General features: G+C 40.9%; 1 protein-coding gene across 3 annotated transcripts in view; it reads left to right on the plus strand.

Moving 5' to 3' along the window:
- The first annotated feature begins 2,829 nt into the window (after positions 1-2,829).
- Positions 2,830-13,903, plus strand: part of CABIN1 (calcineurin binding protein 1) — a 109,778-nt gene continuing 98,704 nt past the window's right edge. For 2 of the 3 annotated variants that reach the window (XM_021549888.2, XM_021549890.2), the window contains exons 1-15: positions 2,830-2,920; positions 3,883-4,020; positions 5,117-5,180; positions 5,612-5,704; positions 6,003-6,116; positions 6,287-6,421; positions 6,685-6,865; positions 7,622-7,751; positions 8,444-8,593; positions 9,459-9,751; positions 10,301-10,469; positions 10,901-11,037; positions 11,421-11,638; positions 13,036-13,114; positions 13,355-13,542. In XM_021549888.2, coding sequence (XP_021405563.2) covers positions 5,178-5,180; positions 5,612-5,704; positions 6,003-6,116; positions 6,287-6,421; positions 6,685-6,865; positions 7,622-7,751; positions 8,444-8,593; positions 9,459-9,751; positions 10,301-10,469; positions 10,901-11,037; positions 11,421-11,638; positions 13,036-13,114; positions 13,355-13,542 — 1,890 coding nt within the window. In that variant the 5' untranslated portion in view covers positions 2,830-2,920; positions 3,883-4,020; positions 5,117-5,177. The remainder of the gene's footprint in view (positions 2,921-3,882; positions 4,021-5,116; positions 5,181-5,611; positions 5,705-6,002; positions 6,117-6,286; positions 6,422-6,684; positions 6,866-7,621; positions 7,752-8,443; positions 8,594-9,458; positions 9,752-10,300; positions 10,470-10,900; positions 11,038-11,420; positions 11,639-13,035; positions 13,115-13,354; positions 13,543-13,903) is intronic. The other variant, XM_021549889.2, reaches the window with a different exon arrangement.

Here is a 13,903-nt window from a genome sequence, read left to right on the forward strand (position 1 = left end):
CTTTCCTCACCCTTGGCTGCTCCCAGCGTGGGTTTGTGCCTGGGAATGACTTCTCCAGGATTGCAGAGTTGAGCAAGAAGATGTAAGAAAGTTCATGTTGGTCTGAAAAAATGGCCTATTTCTTACTTCATGAACTAATGTTGGAATAGGTTTGACAGTCTTTTGGGACTCAAGAAGCATAACCTGCAAAATGGTTATGCAGGCCTCTGGAACCCCCCCCAAGGCAAGAACACATCAACCAAATGAAGCAGGAAAAGTTTTCACTCTTCAGGTTGGAGAAAATCAGATACACCACCCTTATCTATGGCTCAGCAATGACATTATAAAGTCCCTTTCCCTTGCATGCAGATGGTCCCTGTTCCATGGGCTGGAGCCTGCCTGACATCTGGAGTTAGTAGCTCCCACCTATGGTTGATTTTTTACTGTTGTAACTTCCCAGGCTCAACTTCCTAAGGTTAACAAATATTTCTGCTCCACAAAGTGGCCTCTGTTTTTTGACAATGCTCTATAGGCATATGTTCAAATTGAAAGGCAATGCCCTGATTTTGAACATTGAGTAACCATTTCCTAGCCTCAAACCTTTGGACTTCGGACAATCTTTCTGTGTGTTTACACTAGAGAGGAGCAGTGAGGTCCTGAGGATGATGCAGGGCACCACTGACAGGAAAGTGCTGCAGGGCTGTGACAGCTTTGTAAGTTACTCTCCAAACACAGCAGTGGGATGCTGCTGCTCACAGCAGCCCTGTGCTTGGAGCTTCATGGTGGAAAGAAGGGCATTAACACAACTGGCACATTTGAGATGAAGAGGGCTCAGTGGTGATTCAGTGCAGTGCTTGAGCACAAGTTTACCTTCATCACGGTGTGTGATGTGTTGCAGCCACAGGAGTCTTTAAATGTGAGGTTCTGTCCCACAACTGGGGCCTTGCCAGCCTGTCTGGGCTGTGCTTGGGTCTCTGTGGGGCTGCAGGTGCCACATCTGCTCTAACACTCGCTGCTGTCTGACCACCTTACACCTTAGAGATAAACTCATTTCCACAGGGAGCTGTCTCAGTGCTGCTGGGCTTCACTCCCCCCAAATCCCAGGGGCACAGAAGTGTGTTCCCATCTCCAGCTGGCTCCGTGGCAAGCTTTAGGGAAACTCAGTGGCCTTGGGCTGATTTCCAGCCCCCTGGGCAGGGGATACACACACACACTCTCAGGGTTTTGCCCACACACCCCACACACGTTGTATCTGAAGCTCTGGGGCAGAATAACATCTGACTTTCCTGTCACCTATTGAGTAGAAACAGTCTTTAGACTTCTTGATTTCTGAAGCTGGAATCTAAATTTTGCAGATGGGCTGCAAAAGAAGGATGACAGTGTCTTCGTCTGTGAAGGAAAGCAGCTCTGCCCAGCATTGTTTGTGGAAGTGTTAGGGTTTGAGGGCTGAAAAGGCAGCCCTTTCTGCCCTTACACCATTTTTCTGTGAGAAATCCCCAGACATGTTCAATTTGGAAGATCAGCTCCACAATTTGGAAGTCTTCAGACTTCTTAATTTCTGAAGCTAGAATCCAAACTTTCAGATGGCCTGCAAAAGGAGGATGACAGTGCCTTACTCTGTGAAGGAAAGCAGCTCTGCCCAGCATTGTTTGTGCAGGTGTTAGGGTGTTTGAGGGCTGAAAAGGCAACGCTTTCTGCCCTTGAACCATCTTTCTGTGAGAAATCCCCAGACATATTCAATTTGGAAGATCAGCTCCACAATTTGGAGCTGGGCTGCTGAAGGACAGTGACAGTGCCGTTCCTTGGGAAGGAATGCTCGTGGTCCCAGTGTCGATGGGTCAGACAGGACTGCCTGGGGTACAGGAAACACCTTTTTGCCCTGACAGCTTTTGAGTGGGATCAATCCTTGGACGTATTAATTCTTGGAGGTGGTATCCAAATTTCAGCGGTGGATCCCTGAAAGGGAATGGTGATGCTTTTCCATAGGAAAGAGCTGGATATTGTAAATGCAGGTGAACCCAATGGGAAGAAATGACGATGTCTTGACTCAATCCAGAAGGCTGAATTATTTCTTTATTATAACTATGGTGAAATACATTAATATGCTATATAAAAGGAGGATACTAAAACTACATACTACTTTCTCTGACTCTATTTCTAACTCTAACACAACTCGTGACCCTCTCTGAGAGTCCAGCCCCAGGTAGATTGGATTGTCCATCAGGCTCAAACAATCCTCACCAGAATCCAATCAAGCAATCACCCCAGGTAAGCAATTCTCCAAACACATTCCACATGGGAAAAACATGGAGCAAAAATAGAAATTGTTTTCTCTTTCGTTTCTCTCTGTGTACCTCTATGAAAAATCTTGAGAGGGAGAGAAATGTGCTTGCCACAGCTGGACCCAGTGTTTCACGTGCAGATACCAGACTGTCCAGGGGAGGTAAAGGCCAGCATGACTTTGCTGTCCTGGTACTTTTTCTGTTGATGCAGATAATTAATCTGGGCCAAGGGAGCTTTAGATTGGATATTGGGAGGAATTTCTCCACAGAAAAACTGATTCAGACATTGACCGTGCTGCCCAGGGCAGGAGGTGGTGAAGCCACCGTCGCTGGAAGTGTTTTAAGAAAGACTGGACGTGGTGCGGCCGGCACGGGGGAGCTGGTCCCGGCCGGGGCCGCCGAGCGCCCTCAGCCGCCCTCCCGCCCCGGCAGTGCGCGGCGCTGCCATTGGCCGGCTGCGGCGGCGCGGCCCGGCCAATGAGGCGCTGCCTTGTTGGCGCGGGGCTCCGGAGGCGGTTGCGGTGGAAACGGGCGGAGCGCGGCTCCCGGGGGAGCGGCGGAGCCCGAGGGACCCGCGCCGGGAACCCCCGGGAACCCCCCGGGAACCCCCCGGGAACCCCCCGGGAGCAGCGCCGGCATGCCGGGGACGGCCCCGCCAGGTGAGTGTCCCGTCCGCCCGGCCCCGCGGAGGGGCAGCCGGCGTTTGGGCCCTGCCCGGTGAGGGTAGCGAGAGCCCGGCCTGGGCGGCCTCGGCCGCGCCGCTCCCTCCGCGGGGCCGCGGTCGGAGGCCGACGGGGCTCCCGCCTCCTCCCGGCCCTGCGTGCCCGGGAGCAGCGGCCCCGGCCTCCGTGCGGAAAGTGATCGTGTTCCGGTCCGAGCGGCTTGTGCTAAAGTGAGGCGGATCTTTGCAATGGTAAAAAAAAAAAAAAAAAAAGAAACCCAGAACAAAAATCAAGTGTTTTTAAAACGTGTATCTGAAATGTATGGATCCCAAGTAGCATGAACAACAAAAAGCTGGGAAAGTCTAAGCCACTCCCTTTGTTTCTTACTTAGAAGTTGAGAACACGAGCTCTGGGAGTAAGAGCTGACATTGGAAATATTTACTTAAATTTTAAACTACTAAGGTTAAAGAAGAAAATGTTTTGAAGGCAAAAGGCTTGCTGCCTTTCAGGATGTGCACACCTGTTGTAGCTGCAGATTTATAGCTGAGACACTCTTGTATCTGAAAGAATGGAAACTGATTTGTAGTACTTAATATGAAAGAGTAATTATTTTTTGCCTGCTTATCTCATGTAGCTGTGTTCTCTGGAAGTGCTTGCAGTGACACACTCAGTTCCTGAGTGCTGTGGCACTGCTGTAACTCGCTCCACAGGCAGGGTAGTTGTACAGCCCTGTACAGTGCCTGGTTTAAACCAAAGTGAAACAAAACCCTGCAAAAGCTGTGTGGGGGCAAACCCCTGCTCCTGTTTTCCAGCAGCATCTCAGTCCTGTTCGGTTCTGCTCTTTTAGCCTGTGAGCACCAGGCAGGAGAGATGTTAAATGGTTGTTACTAAGTTCCTGTGTGTTACAAGCTTCCTAAATAATAAGTAGAACTGAAATTGTTTTCCCACGTTTTCTGCAGCTGCAGTTTCTCCAAGAGTCCAACCTCAGAAGTAGAGCCTTGACTGTAGTCTCTGCTGTTGACTTCCTCTGCCACCTTGAGCAAGATTATTTGGATTCAGCAAAAGACTTGGGCATATTACTGAGTATAGTCATTTTTGTAAGTGGACTTAAACCCCATGAACTTAAATATGGAATTGATTTGGGATCACACAGACTGACTTACTTAAATGTCATAAGCATCTACACCCTGTCCAGATGTGTAACATTGTCTGTCTGAAAGAGGCAACCATTAGTATCTGTGCGTGTATTTTCTTCATGTGAAAAGTAGACAAAGTGTCTGTCCTGAAGGAGATTTGAGGTTTTATTAATGTTTATCTGGTGACTTTAAAGGGAAAATGCTTCATTGCTGTGCACTTGTCAGTCTGATTTAACTACAAGCCAGTGGTGCATGGGCCAGTAAATGCTCATTGCTGAATGAGTGAAATTCCTGTCAAGGCATTATTTTCTCCACATGCAGGACTAATCATGATGATGTATGAGTTAATTCAGTTTATAGTTCAAAACTCCCACTGCTTCCTGCTGTAGTTAATTCTGGACTTACTCTTCTATTAATGGAGTTTCCCATATTAGAGACTGTTTTTAGCCTGTCTTGCATATGTCATCTTCTTGTTTGAGTTGATGGGAAGATTTTATCATACATCAGTGAAGGTTTTCTTTAAAAGCAGCACAAAGCTCTTTCATATATTTTTGCCTTTGCTAACATGATGTTTCAAGCAGTTAATTGAATATAAATTGTGGGCTTACCTGTGAGGAAAAATTACTTACAGGTTATAAAGGTGTATTTGCCCCTTCAAACTTTTTATCAGTGGTAAAAAGGACTGGAAACATGAGTATCCTTTTTCAGAATGAAGAAATGCTAGTTAATAAAAGTTCAATAAAAGTTCAGTTTCTTTTGTTTGTTAGTAGATCTCGGTGTGTCTGCAGTAGCTATAACTTGTTTTTGCATTGGGGCTGGTCTGTAGAGGTTGGTCAGTATAGTCAGAACAACTGTGGGACAAACACTGGTCCTGTTCTAGCAGGGATGGCAGTAATGAAAATTATTCCTCAGTGAAATTGTTCCTCAGTTGTTGGGCTATCTCTTGGCATACTTTACAAGCATATTAAAGTATGCTTGTAAAGTATTCCCAGCTTGTCTTTCACTTAGTGTTTTCTTTGCCAACAGAATAAATACTCTAATCCTGTTTCCTTTTCAGACCTGTTTGTGATAGACCTCTCCTTCTGTTCCTGGAGAAAGACATTGTAATAGTTGTGAACATGGTAAGGGTTTCTTGAGATGGCTTTTGAGGTGTTTTGCTAGCAATAAAATTGAGAATTTTCCTCTTTCCCTGGGACTAAGAATAAATTGCCATAATGAGAACATTGTTTTTAGAGTGATTGTAGTTATTGGTAAATTTAAGAATTTGGAAAAAAGTCACTGTAATGCACGTCTCTTTAGGAAAGCTGTTGCTTGCAAGACACTTGAAATTTGTTTTTTTTCAGCTGATTTGGGATGGGAAATGGTTTTGATATTTGTTTATTTGCAATTAGGGATGATTAAATAATTACAGCTCTTGTAATTTCATGTAGAGATCTCTCAGTATTGTTCATGTACCAGTTAATTAGAAAAAAAGGGAAAAATCCAGTTTTTAAAGGAAACTGGGATGTCTGTTGATGTCACATCTCTTGTGACATCTCAATTGTCATTCCAGATTCGCATTGCAGCACTGAATGCGAGCTCCACGGTTGAGGATGACTATGAAGGTACCTTCAAAAGTCATAAGACACAGACAAAGGAAGCTCAGGTAAGTCATTCCACAGTTGTCTTAATGAGGTTTTGTCTTGATGGGGGTTTTGTCCACTAGTTGCAGGGATTTGTTCAACTGTGATATTTTGTTCTCATGAAAATTTAGTTACTCTGTCTTGAACCCTCCTTTAGCAAACTTAAACTTCACTCAGATGAGTGATTTTAGGACAGTAACACAAATGTTCTGCTGTGTAGCATAAAGTACTAAAAATGTGAAACCACTGAAATACATAATAAATGTAAGTGTATTTAATAAAGTTGCCTTAAAAAATACATTCTAATTATTTAAATCACAGGAAGCAGAAGCTTTTGCTTTGTACCACAAAGCTCTGGACCTTCAGAAACACGACCGGTTTGAGGAGTCTGCTAAAGCTTATCATGAGCTACTTGAGATTCGCCTTCTGCGAGAGGTCAGTGACCCTGGGAGAAGGACACTAAGAACTGTTTGCTGTATTTTGTCTTACTTCAGTTCTAACTGGCTAACTAGAAATGTCAATATTATCAATTAGCAAGTTGTTTGTTGTTCTTGCTACTTGTCTGATTCCTAATGCTCACATTGCATTTATTTTATGATTTTTAGGCAGTTCTTTCTGGTGATGAGAAAGAAGGGCTGAAACACCCGGGTTTGATGTTAAAATATTCCACCTATAAAAACCTAGCACAACTGGCAGCACAGCGGGATGACTTAGAGACAGCCATGGAGTTCTATCTGGAGGTACAGTGCAGCTGAAATTAGACACTGGAACCTTAATGTTTGTAAAAACTTTCTAAAATACAGACAGATACATGCAGCATACATCATGTCAGAGTACAGTTGGGTACTGTATTCTTTCTGATGCTATATGGGATAAAATTGGTTCACCATTCAGCCCCCAAAGCAGTTGTGATCGTGCTGAAAACTAAAGCAGTGCCAGTCCCTGCAGCAAAGTGGGTAGGCATGTCTGAAATGTGGATAATATTGTTTGTTGTGCTTTCCAGGCTGTAATGCTGGACTCCACTGATGTCAACCTCTGGTATAAAATTGGTCGTGTGGCAATAAAACTGATCCGCCTACCCTTGGCTCGTCATGCTTTTGAAGAAGGGCTCAGGTGTAATCCTGATCACTGGCCTTGTTTGGATAACCTTATCACAATTTTGTATACCCTCAGTGACTACACGAGTGAGTACAATGCATGAGAAACATCTCCGGATGTGTGGAATTTTACATACCAAGAAAAATTGTAACAATGAAATCGTATAGGTTGAAGTGTCTCTTGCATAAAAAATGCAGCAGGATTTGGTAGAGACTGCTACATCAGGGTAGAGATTTTACTGAATTATAAAGCATAATGGTTTAGATAAGTTTTGGTTACCCTAAAAATAAATGTCTGTGGTCTCACAGATCAGACCCTCTGCAGGAAGTTCCCCTGTATAGTGTTCCTTTGCCTTTCCATACATGTTTTGGCTTTCTAGTATTTTCTTCCTGCATAGCTCTAGGATTTGGGTATAAAAATACAATCTCTTTCATAGCCTGGTAGGATTAATTGTAGTTACAGCAGTGGATACACTGCTTCCTTCATTAGTGGAATCTGCAGTTAAGATATTTGATAACATAAAAATGGAGAATAATTGTGTTTCTTTTTTATGGTTGTAATTTCTTCTGTGCCAGAACAAGCTTGAAAGTAAGTGGAGGATCTACTGAAAACATTGTTTAAGCAAAATTAATTACATTATTTTTCTGGATATAGCACCTAGGAAGACACAACAGGCAATTTTAATGGTATGCATGTAATTATTGACACCTTACAAAGCAATTGGACTAATTCATGTAAATGTCACATTTGGGTGGAATTCAGTGGTGTATGTGAGGCCCAGAAATGGGAACTTTGAATTAACGAAAGCAGCCATTGACCATTCAATTTCGTTTCTCTGTCAGCATGTTTGTACTTCATCTGCAAAGCTCTGGAAAAAGATTGTCTGTATAGCAAAGGATTGGTTTTGAAGGAGAAGATCTTTGAGGAGCAGCCTTGCCTCCAGAAAGATTCCTTACGGATGTTCCTCAAATGGTGAATGTTGTCTTAGAGAATATGCTGCCTTTGGAGTGTAAATTTTAGGTTTGGGGTTGCTCAAAAAACCTGCTGAGCTCTTGTGCTTTAAGTGGTAGGAATACCTTGCTGAACTTCCTTCTGAATAATAATGTGTTGGTGCTGCTGACAGAATGTTCTTCAGGAATTCCTTTTGGAGGGAGGTAGAAAGAGGAAAAGAATCCATTTGTTGCTGCTCATTTATTTTCATACCTAGATCTCTTATAATCACCTGCATTTGTTTTTCTAATTAGTTCCTGATCCCTACAGCATTCACTTTTGTTTTCCTAATTAAAACAATCTAATAAAATAAAAACCAAAACAACTCTCTCCCCTCCCAAGAAAACCTCACCAAAAAATCCCCACATGTTACTGCCTTTCCTTCTGTGTGGATTTTGTAGTAAGAGCAGGTAGGAGGAAAGTGGGAAAATAGAGGCCCATAAAATTTACAGGATCTGTCTAAGTTAACTGATCATTCAGAACAAAGATTTCTGATGGTTGACACATCTATATGTGTGCCATAAAGTTGGTAACAATGTTGTGTGAATGCTTCTTTTAAGGCTGTTTTTGTTATGTTATATGATGGTATTAAATAAATCCCCGCTAGGCTTTAATAAAAAAACAAACCAGCAAACAAAAAATTTTTCTTATCTCCATTTTTTATTATTTCTTAGTGACATGTCTATCCATAATGTGAATGTGAGTGCAGCTGAAACAGGAAGAATCATAAATGAAGCTCTGGAGCTACGTAAGAAAAGACAAGCATTGCTGGTGCGTGACAGAGAGCCAGACCTCAGACTGGTGCAGCCAATTCCCTTTTTCACGTATGTCTATATTTCCTCTTTTCAAAAAGATCTTCTGAAGAGTTGACAACTGTGTTGTGCTTCGGATTTCTTCAAAACGCCTTTTTTTCCTTGTAAAAACAAACCAACCCTCCAAATGTTTTCTTATTAGCTGATAGGTTGGTTCGGTGTGCTTATGGTTTTAGCATACACCCCATAGTAATTATTTTTCAACTTTTGATTTTAAACCAGTGATGTAAAAAACAAATATGGTATCTGAGAATGATTTGGCAGCTATTCCAATGTATTACTGGATTTTTCATATGTGACTAGAGTTTGTATGTGAATTTGAAAGCAAGTTTAGCTTTTAAAAATTGTTTTTACTATTGAGATAATGAAAACTCAGAAAAAAAATTGCAGTTCTTTATTTGCAGGAAGATATAAGGATACTAACAAGTTGTTATATATGTATTTATTAAGGCATAAAAGATTGGGGTTTGGTTTTTGTATTACACATATTTATCTGGAATTTTAATGGACTCTGCATGTAGTTCATCTTGCAGAGAAATTGTTTCTACTTGTGAATATGGATGAGTTCTTTTAGTGTTGTTGATTGAATGCAGAACCTGAAAATTTTCTTTGACACTACTCTTTTTAGCTTTTGGTGTAGAGTAATTTCCTCAGCAACTACTGCATGGACCTTGTGTTTTTTAGAGATATTTTTTGAGTGATGGGACAGGTTTTTGACACTCAGGTGTGTATCACTGTCCCACTGAGAAGCTGCTCTTGCTATCTCTAAGCTGTTAGAGAGAAACAATATTGAATGCTGTTAGGTTTGTAAACATAATATAGAAAATAATGTGACAAGAGCTGAAGACATTGTGATGCTGTTGTGTTTCCCTCACAGGTGGAAGTGTTTAGGAGAAGCTTTGCTTGCCATGTATCAGCACCTCACAACATGTGATCCTCCTCGACCCAGTCTGGGAAAGAGAATTGATCTCTCGGAGTACAGAGACCCAGTTCAACATTTGATGCTTTCTCCCACCTCTACTCCTGTCAGTGTTATTCAGCCAACTCCTGTCAGCACTAATCCAGTGGTGACAGTGCCAGATCCTGTATTACCTTACACTCCAACCACACCCAACTTCCCAAGTCACAGTCAGAGTTCATTGGAACCAGGAGCTGCTGTAGGTGAGCAAGGTACTTCAATCTAAGATTCAAGATCTCTTTCCTACTTACTTGGATACAAAAAACCCTTCAGATTCTTTGGGATGTGCTGTCTTTTGATTGCATGTTGGTAGAGTTGGAACCTTTTCAGCGTATGTGTGACATGTGATAGAGAAAGTGAAGGAGTATCTGACCTTTTCTGGTTTTGTGCTGTTACCCCCACAATTCAGTTTTTCAGTCTTTAAGATGAGAAAAATTGTGACTCCATTCCACCAGAGATGCATATCAAACTTTTTATGCTGGGAAGGGCCTTGAGCTTCTTAGAATGAATGAGCTATTTTACAAAGAAGATGACTGTGTTATTTTTCTGCTCATGTGTCACTTGAAGAAGCTGAGAAGACCAAGCTGTCAGCTATATTTATTTGAAATCTGTAGAAGTTTTTTTTGGCACTGTCCTCAGAAGGAAACCAATGAATCTCAAGTGTTGCTGTGTAATTATTTTTTTAAAAATAAAAAAGATTACTCTTTTTTTTTTGCCAATTTAACCTGTCGGTTTTGGGTTTTTTTTCATTATGTTTTTAGGTGACATATCTGCAGGTGATAAATCTAAGAAAGGAGTGAAGCGAAGAAGAATTACAGAAGATAGTGGTGAAACAGCCAAAAGGAGATCTGCTAGAGTTCGGAACACCAAGTGTAAAAAAGAGGAGAAGGTTGACTTTCAAGAGCTGCTGGTGAAGTTCCTTCCTTCCAGGTACTGTACAGCAACAGCTTTAATCATGAGATAATCATAGAGAGAAAGCTATTTGGGATTTTTTTTTGATTGATATCCCCCCATCCTTAAAACTGCCAGTCCCCTGTTATTTTTTGAAGCAGATGTGGTGCATTGTCTTCTGGTAAATGTAGTAAGATTGCTTGTAGTAAAAATTGCTGAATAAAAATTGAAAAATAAACCAGCTTTTACTACTCTTAAAGTGAATTAGTGGACAATGCACATATCAAAATGGATAAGAAACTAGTCTTGAATTGGACGAAAGGAACTGGATGCAAATCTCTGAATTTGTTTCAGTAATATATTCTCACTGTTAAAATTTGCACAGTGTTTCATATTTAGGTTTCACCTAGTAATGAAAGAAAGAATGAGGACTTTGTTGATATTATGGTTTTTGTTCCCCTTTCACACAGATTAAGGAAATTAGACCCTGAGGAGGAGGAGGACCCTTTCAATAACTATGAGGTGCAATCAGAGGTCAAAGAGGAGAATTCTCAGCATGTTGGACCACATAGAATGTCATTTGATTCTACAACATTTATGGAATCTGGTAGGTATTGCATTATAACACCTGTTCTTTCTTTGTTGTTTTTGCCATATAGTATGCTTTATTTTCTGTATTTTCCTGTCATGCCTAGAAGATACAGAAGTATACGCTGTTTTGAAAAGTGTAATTTTATGGTATAGAAGTATCTCAGTTGGTACTAATTTTTTAAGTTTTGGGGAATTGTTCAATCATGGTGTGCAGGAGCCCTGTTGTGTGGAATTTCCCATTTAAACAGATCAGAATACAGTAACGGAATTCTGTACATGTGCAGTGCAGATGAACTGCTGTGATATAAGTGCACAAAACCCTGTTGAAACTTAATTGTTTAAAGTTATGATCTGCCTCAACCTTACACATGCAGGCCTTTGTGTTTATCTGCTTTCTAGAAAAACAGGATGTTCATGAATTCCTGCTGGATAATCTGAACAATGGTGGGATCTTGGAGCTGATGATGAGATATCTGAAAGTCATCAGCCAAAAGTTCCTGGTGAAGTGGCCTCCTGGCTTGTGTGAGGTGGTCCTCAGTATCTATAACAGCTGGAGAAAGCACAGCAGTAGCCTTCCCAACCCACTCCTGAGGGACTCAAGTAATCAACACATCAAGGTAGTTTCAACACCTTTCCTTATTCCATCTTTGCTGTTGGCTTGGTGTCAGGGTGCTCGAAGTGCCCAACTGAAATCCAGCAGACACAGCTCAGCTCAGCTCTGCTTGTCTCAGCTGTGGTAGCTGTCCTAAACTTGGGTACAGTGCAGCTCCTGGAGCTGTTCCTGAGCTGAACAGACCTGGGTGATGCTACCTGCAACTCTGAACTGTATATAATGGGTGTTTATCACACATACACCCATAGAGATGTAATAGATGCAGATATATTTTATCCCTTTATTCTGTTGTTGCTCTTTCTCCCCCCTCCCCTTTTTCTTCTGGTATGACAGAGTTTTGTTTTATCATCAGGTCAGTACAGGGGCTGCTCTGCTCTCACTGGCTGATTGAGGGTCAGCATTGGTGCTTTAAACAGAGTAAATACTATGTAGTTTTAAGATAACCTGAATTTTACAGTAAAAGAACCCAAACAACAAACCAAACCAAAACCACCTCCTCAGCATCACCATTTTACTACCTTTATAAATCTGGAATTTCCTGAAAGCAAATAGAAAAAAATAGTAAGTTCTTTACATTATTGTTAAACCAGCTTAATGATAGAAGATGGTACTTCTTGAATTATAAAATCAGTTCTGATACTTCTTGACCTCTGAGCCAGCCCGTTTTATCTTTTTAATGTTAGCAGTTTGTATTAATTTGGAAAGTTATTTGCCTTTGGTATGACTTCAGTTGGAAAATTTTTTTCAGATCAAGTATTTTTACTTCTTTGCAAATGAAATATTAATTATGGAAATTGCTGTGTTCCATTGGTGTCATTTACAAAACAAACAAAAGTGCCTCTATGTAGCAGATGTTAAATTTTTATACATCCTGTGACTTATTTATGTATATATTTCATGTATATGTGCCCTTTTTTAAACAAATGTAAATATATTTATAAATGTATTCCCTTGGTTCTCATTATTACTGCATAACTACTTTTCTTAAATTTTGTCTTATTTTTCAAATGTCAGGGCTACTGCTGTATTCTGGAATTATGCTTTTGGCATGATTTGGCAGTTTAATGTAGTTTTATTTCAGCCAGATAAAAAAGTAAGGATGACGATTTTTTCTAACGTCAAGCAATGCTGTTCTGACCTTCTTTCATGAGCTGAGATTTTTTTTTGTTAATGGTTCTAAGTGTTGTTTGGTTTTGTACCTGTTGATTTATCAATAGTATTATACACCTTTCAGGCAGAAGAAGTACTTAGACCTTGGGAATAGAAATCCCAAGAGGACAAGATGAAGGCTTTCTTTGAAGTAAATTGCAAATCTAGTGATTTTTTTTTTTAAATTTATGCTTCTTTTAATGTATTTCTTTCTGTGAATACTCTTTTGATATCTCCTTACTTTTTCTGAAGGATATGATGTTAATGAGCCTTTCTTGCATGGAGCTGCAATTAGATCAGTGGCTACTGACAAAAGGGAAGAGTTCTACAGGTGAGGACTTGATGTAATTTTCTTCAGACTCTGAAAACACTGGGGGCATATGAAGAAATGTTTCTAGGAATTCACTTGGTTTTGGCACTGTTTTTTCTTAATATCCTCCAAATCTGTGTTTTATTGGGGAATCAGTTGTTTGCTTTCAGGTTGATCAGTACCTTTGAGATTCTGTTATGTGGGACTCCTTCCATGGGATGCCAGTAACTTAATGATAAAATGTAATTAATTGACTTGCAGTTTCTCCACGAAATTGTCCTGCTGCCTCTGTGAATGGCAAGTTTGGTCCTGACTTCCCAGGAACTCATTTTTTGGGAGACTTGTTGCAGCTGTCATTTGCGTCCTCGCAGCGAGATTTGTTTGAGGAGGGCTGGATGGAGTTTGTCACTCGGGTCTATTGGCTGAAGGCTCGATTTCTGGCACTGCAGGTTGGCTTCACTTTTGGTTCAACAAACACAGCTTGTCCCAAATTCAAGTCAAAATTGTTCAGATGCAGCTGATTTAGGAATCTCAACTCCTTTAAGCATGTGGATAAAAGCAGCTTAAACTATAGTGATTTAGTTTTACTTTTAAATATAATTAACTTCCCCTGAGGGTTGAGGTGGAAATGAAGTAGGAGGTCTCACATGCTAAGCAAATATTCAGATATGTTTAATATGTAAGTTTTTGTTTAAATTAACTGAGCTAAAAAAAAATATTTGTACTAAAGTTAATTGGAATAGTGTTGTGGAGCTGCAGAACATAAGATTTTTGAGGGCCTGGACTTGTGGACACTGTTGAAGTCTCAGG

Source organism: Lonchura striata, chromosome 18 (genome assembly GCF_046129695.1).
Source record: "Lonchura striata isolate bLonStr1 chromosome 18, bLonStr1.mat, whole genome shotgun sequence".
NCBI lineage: Eukaryota > Metazoa > Chordata > Aves > Passeriformes > Estrildidae > Lonchura > Lonchura striata.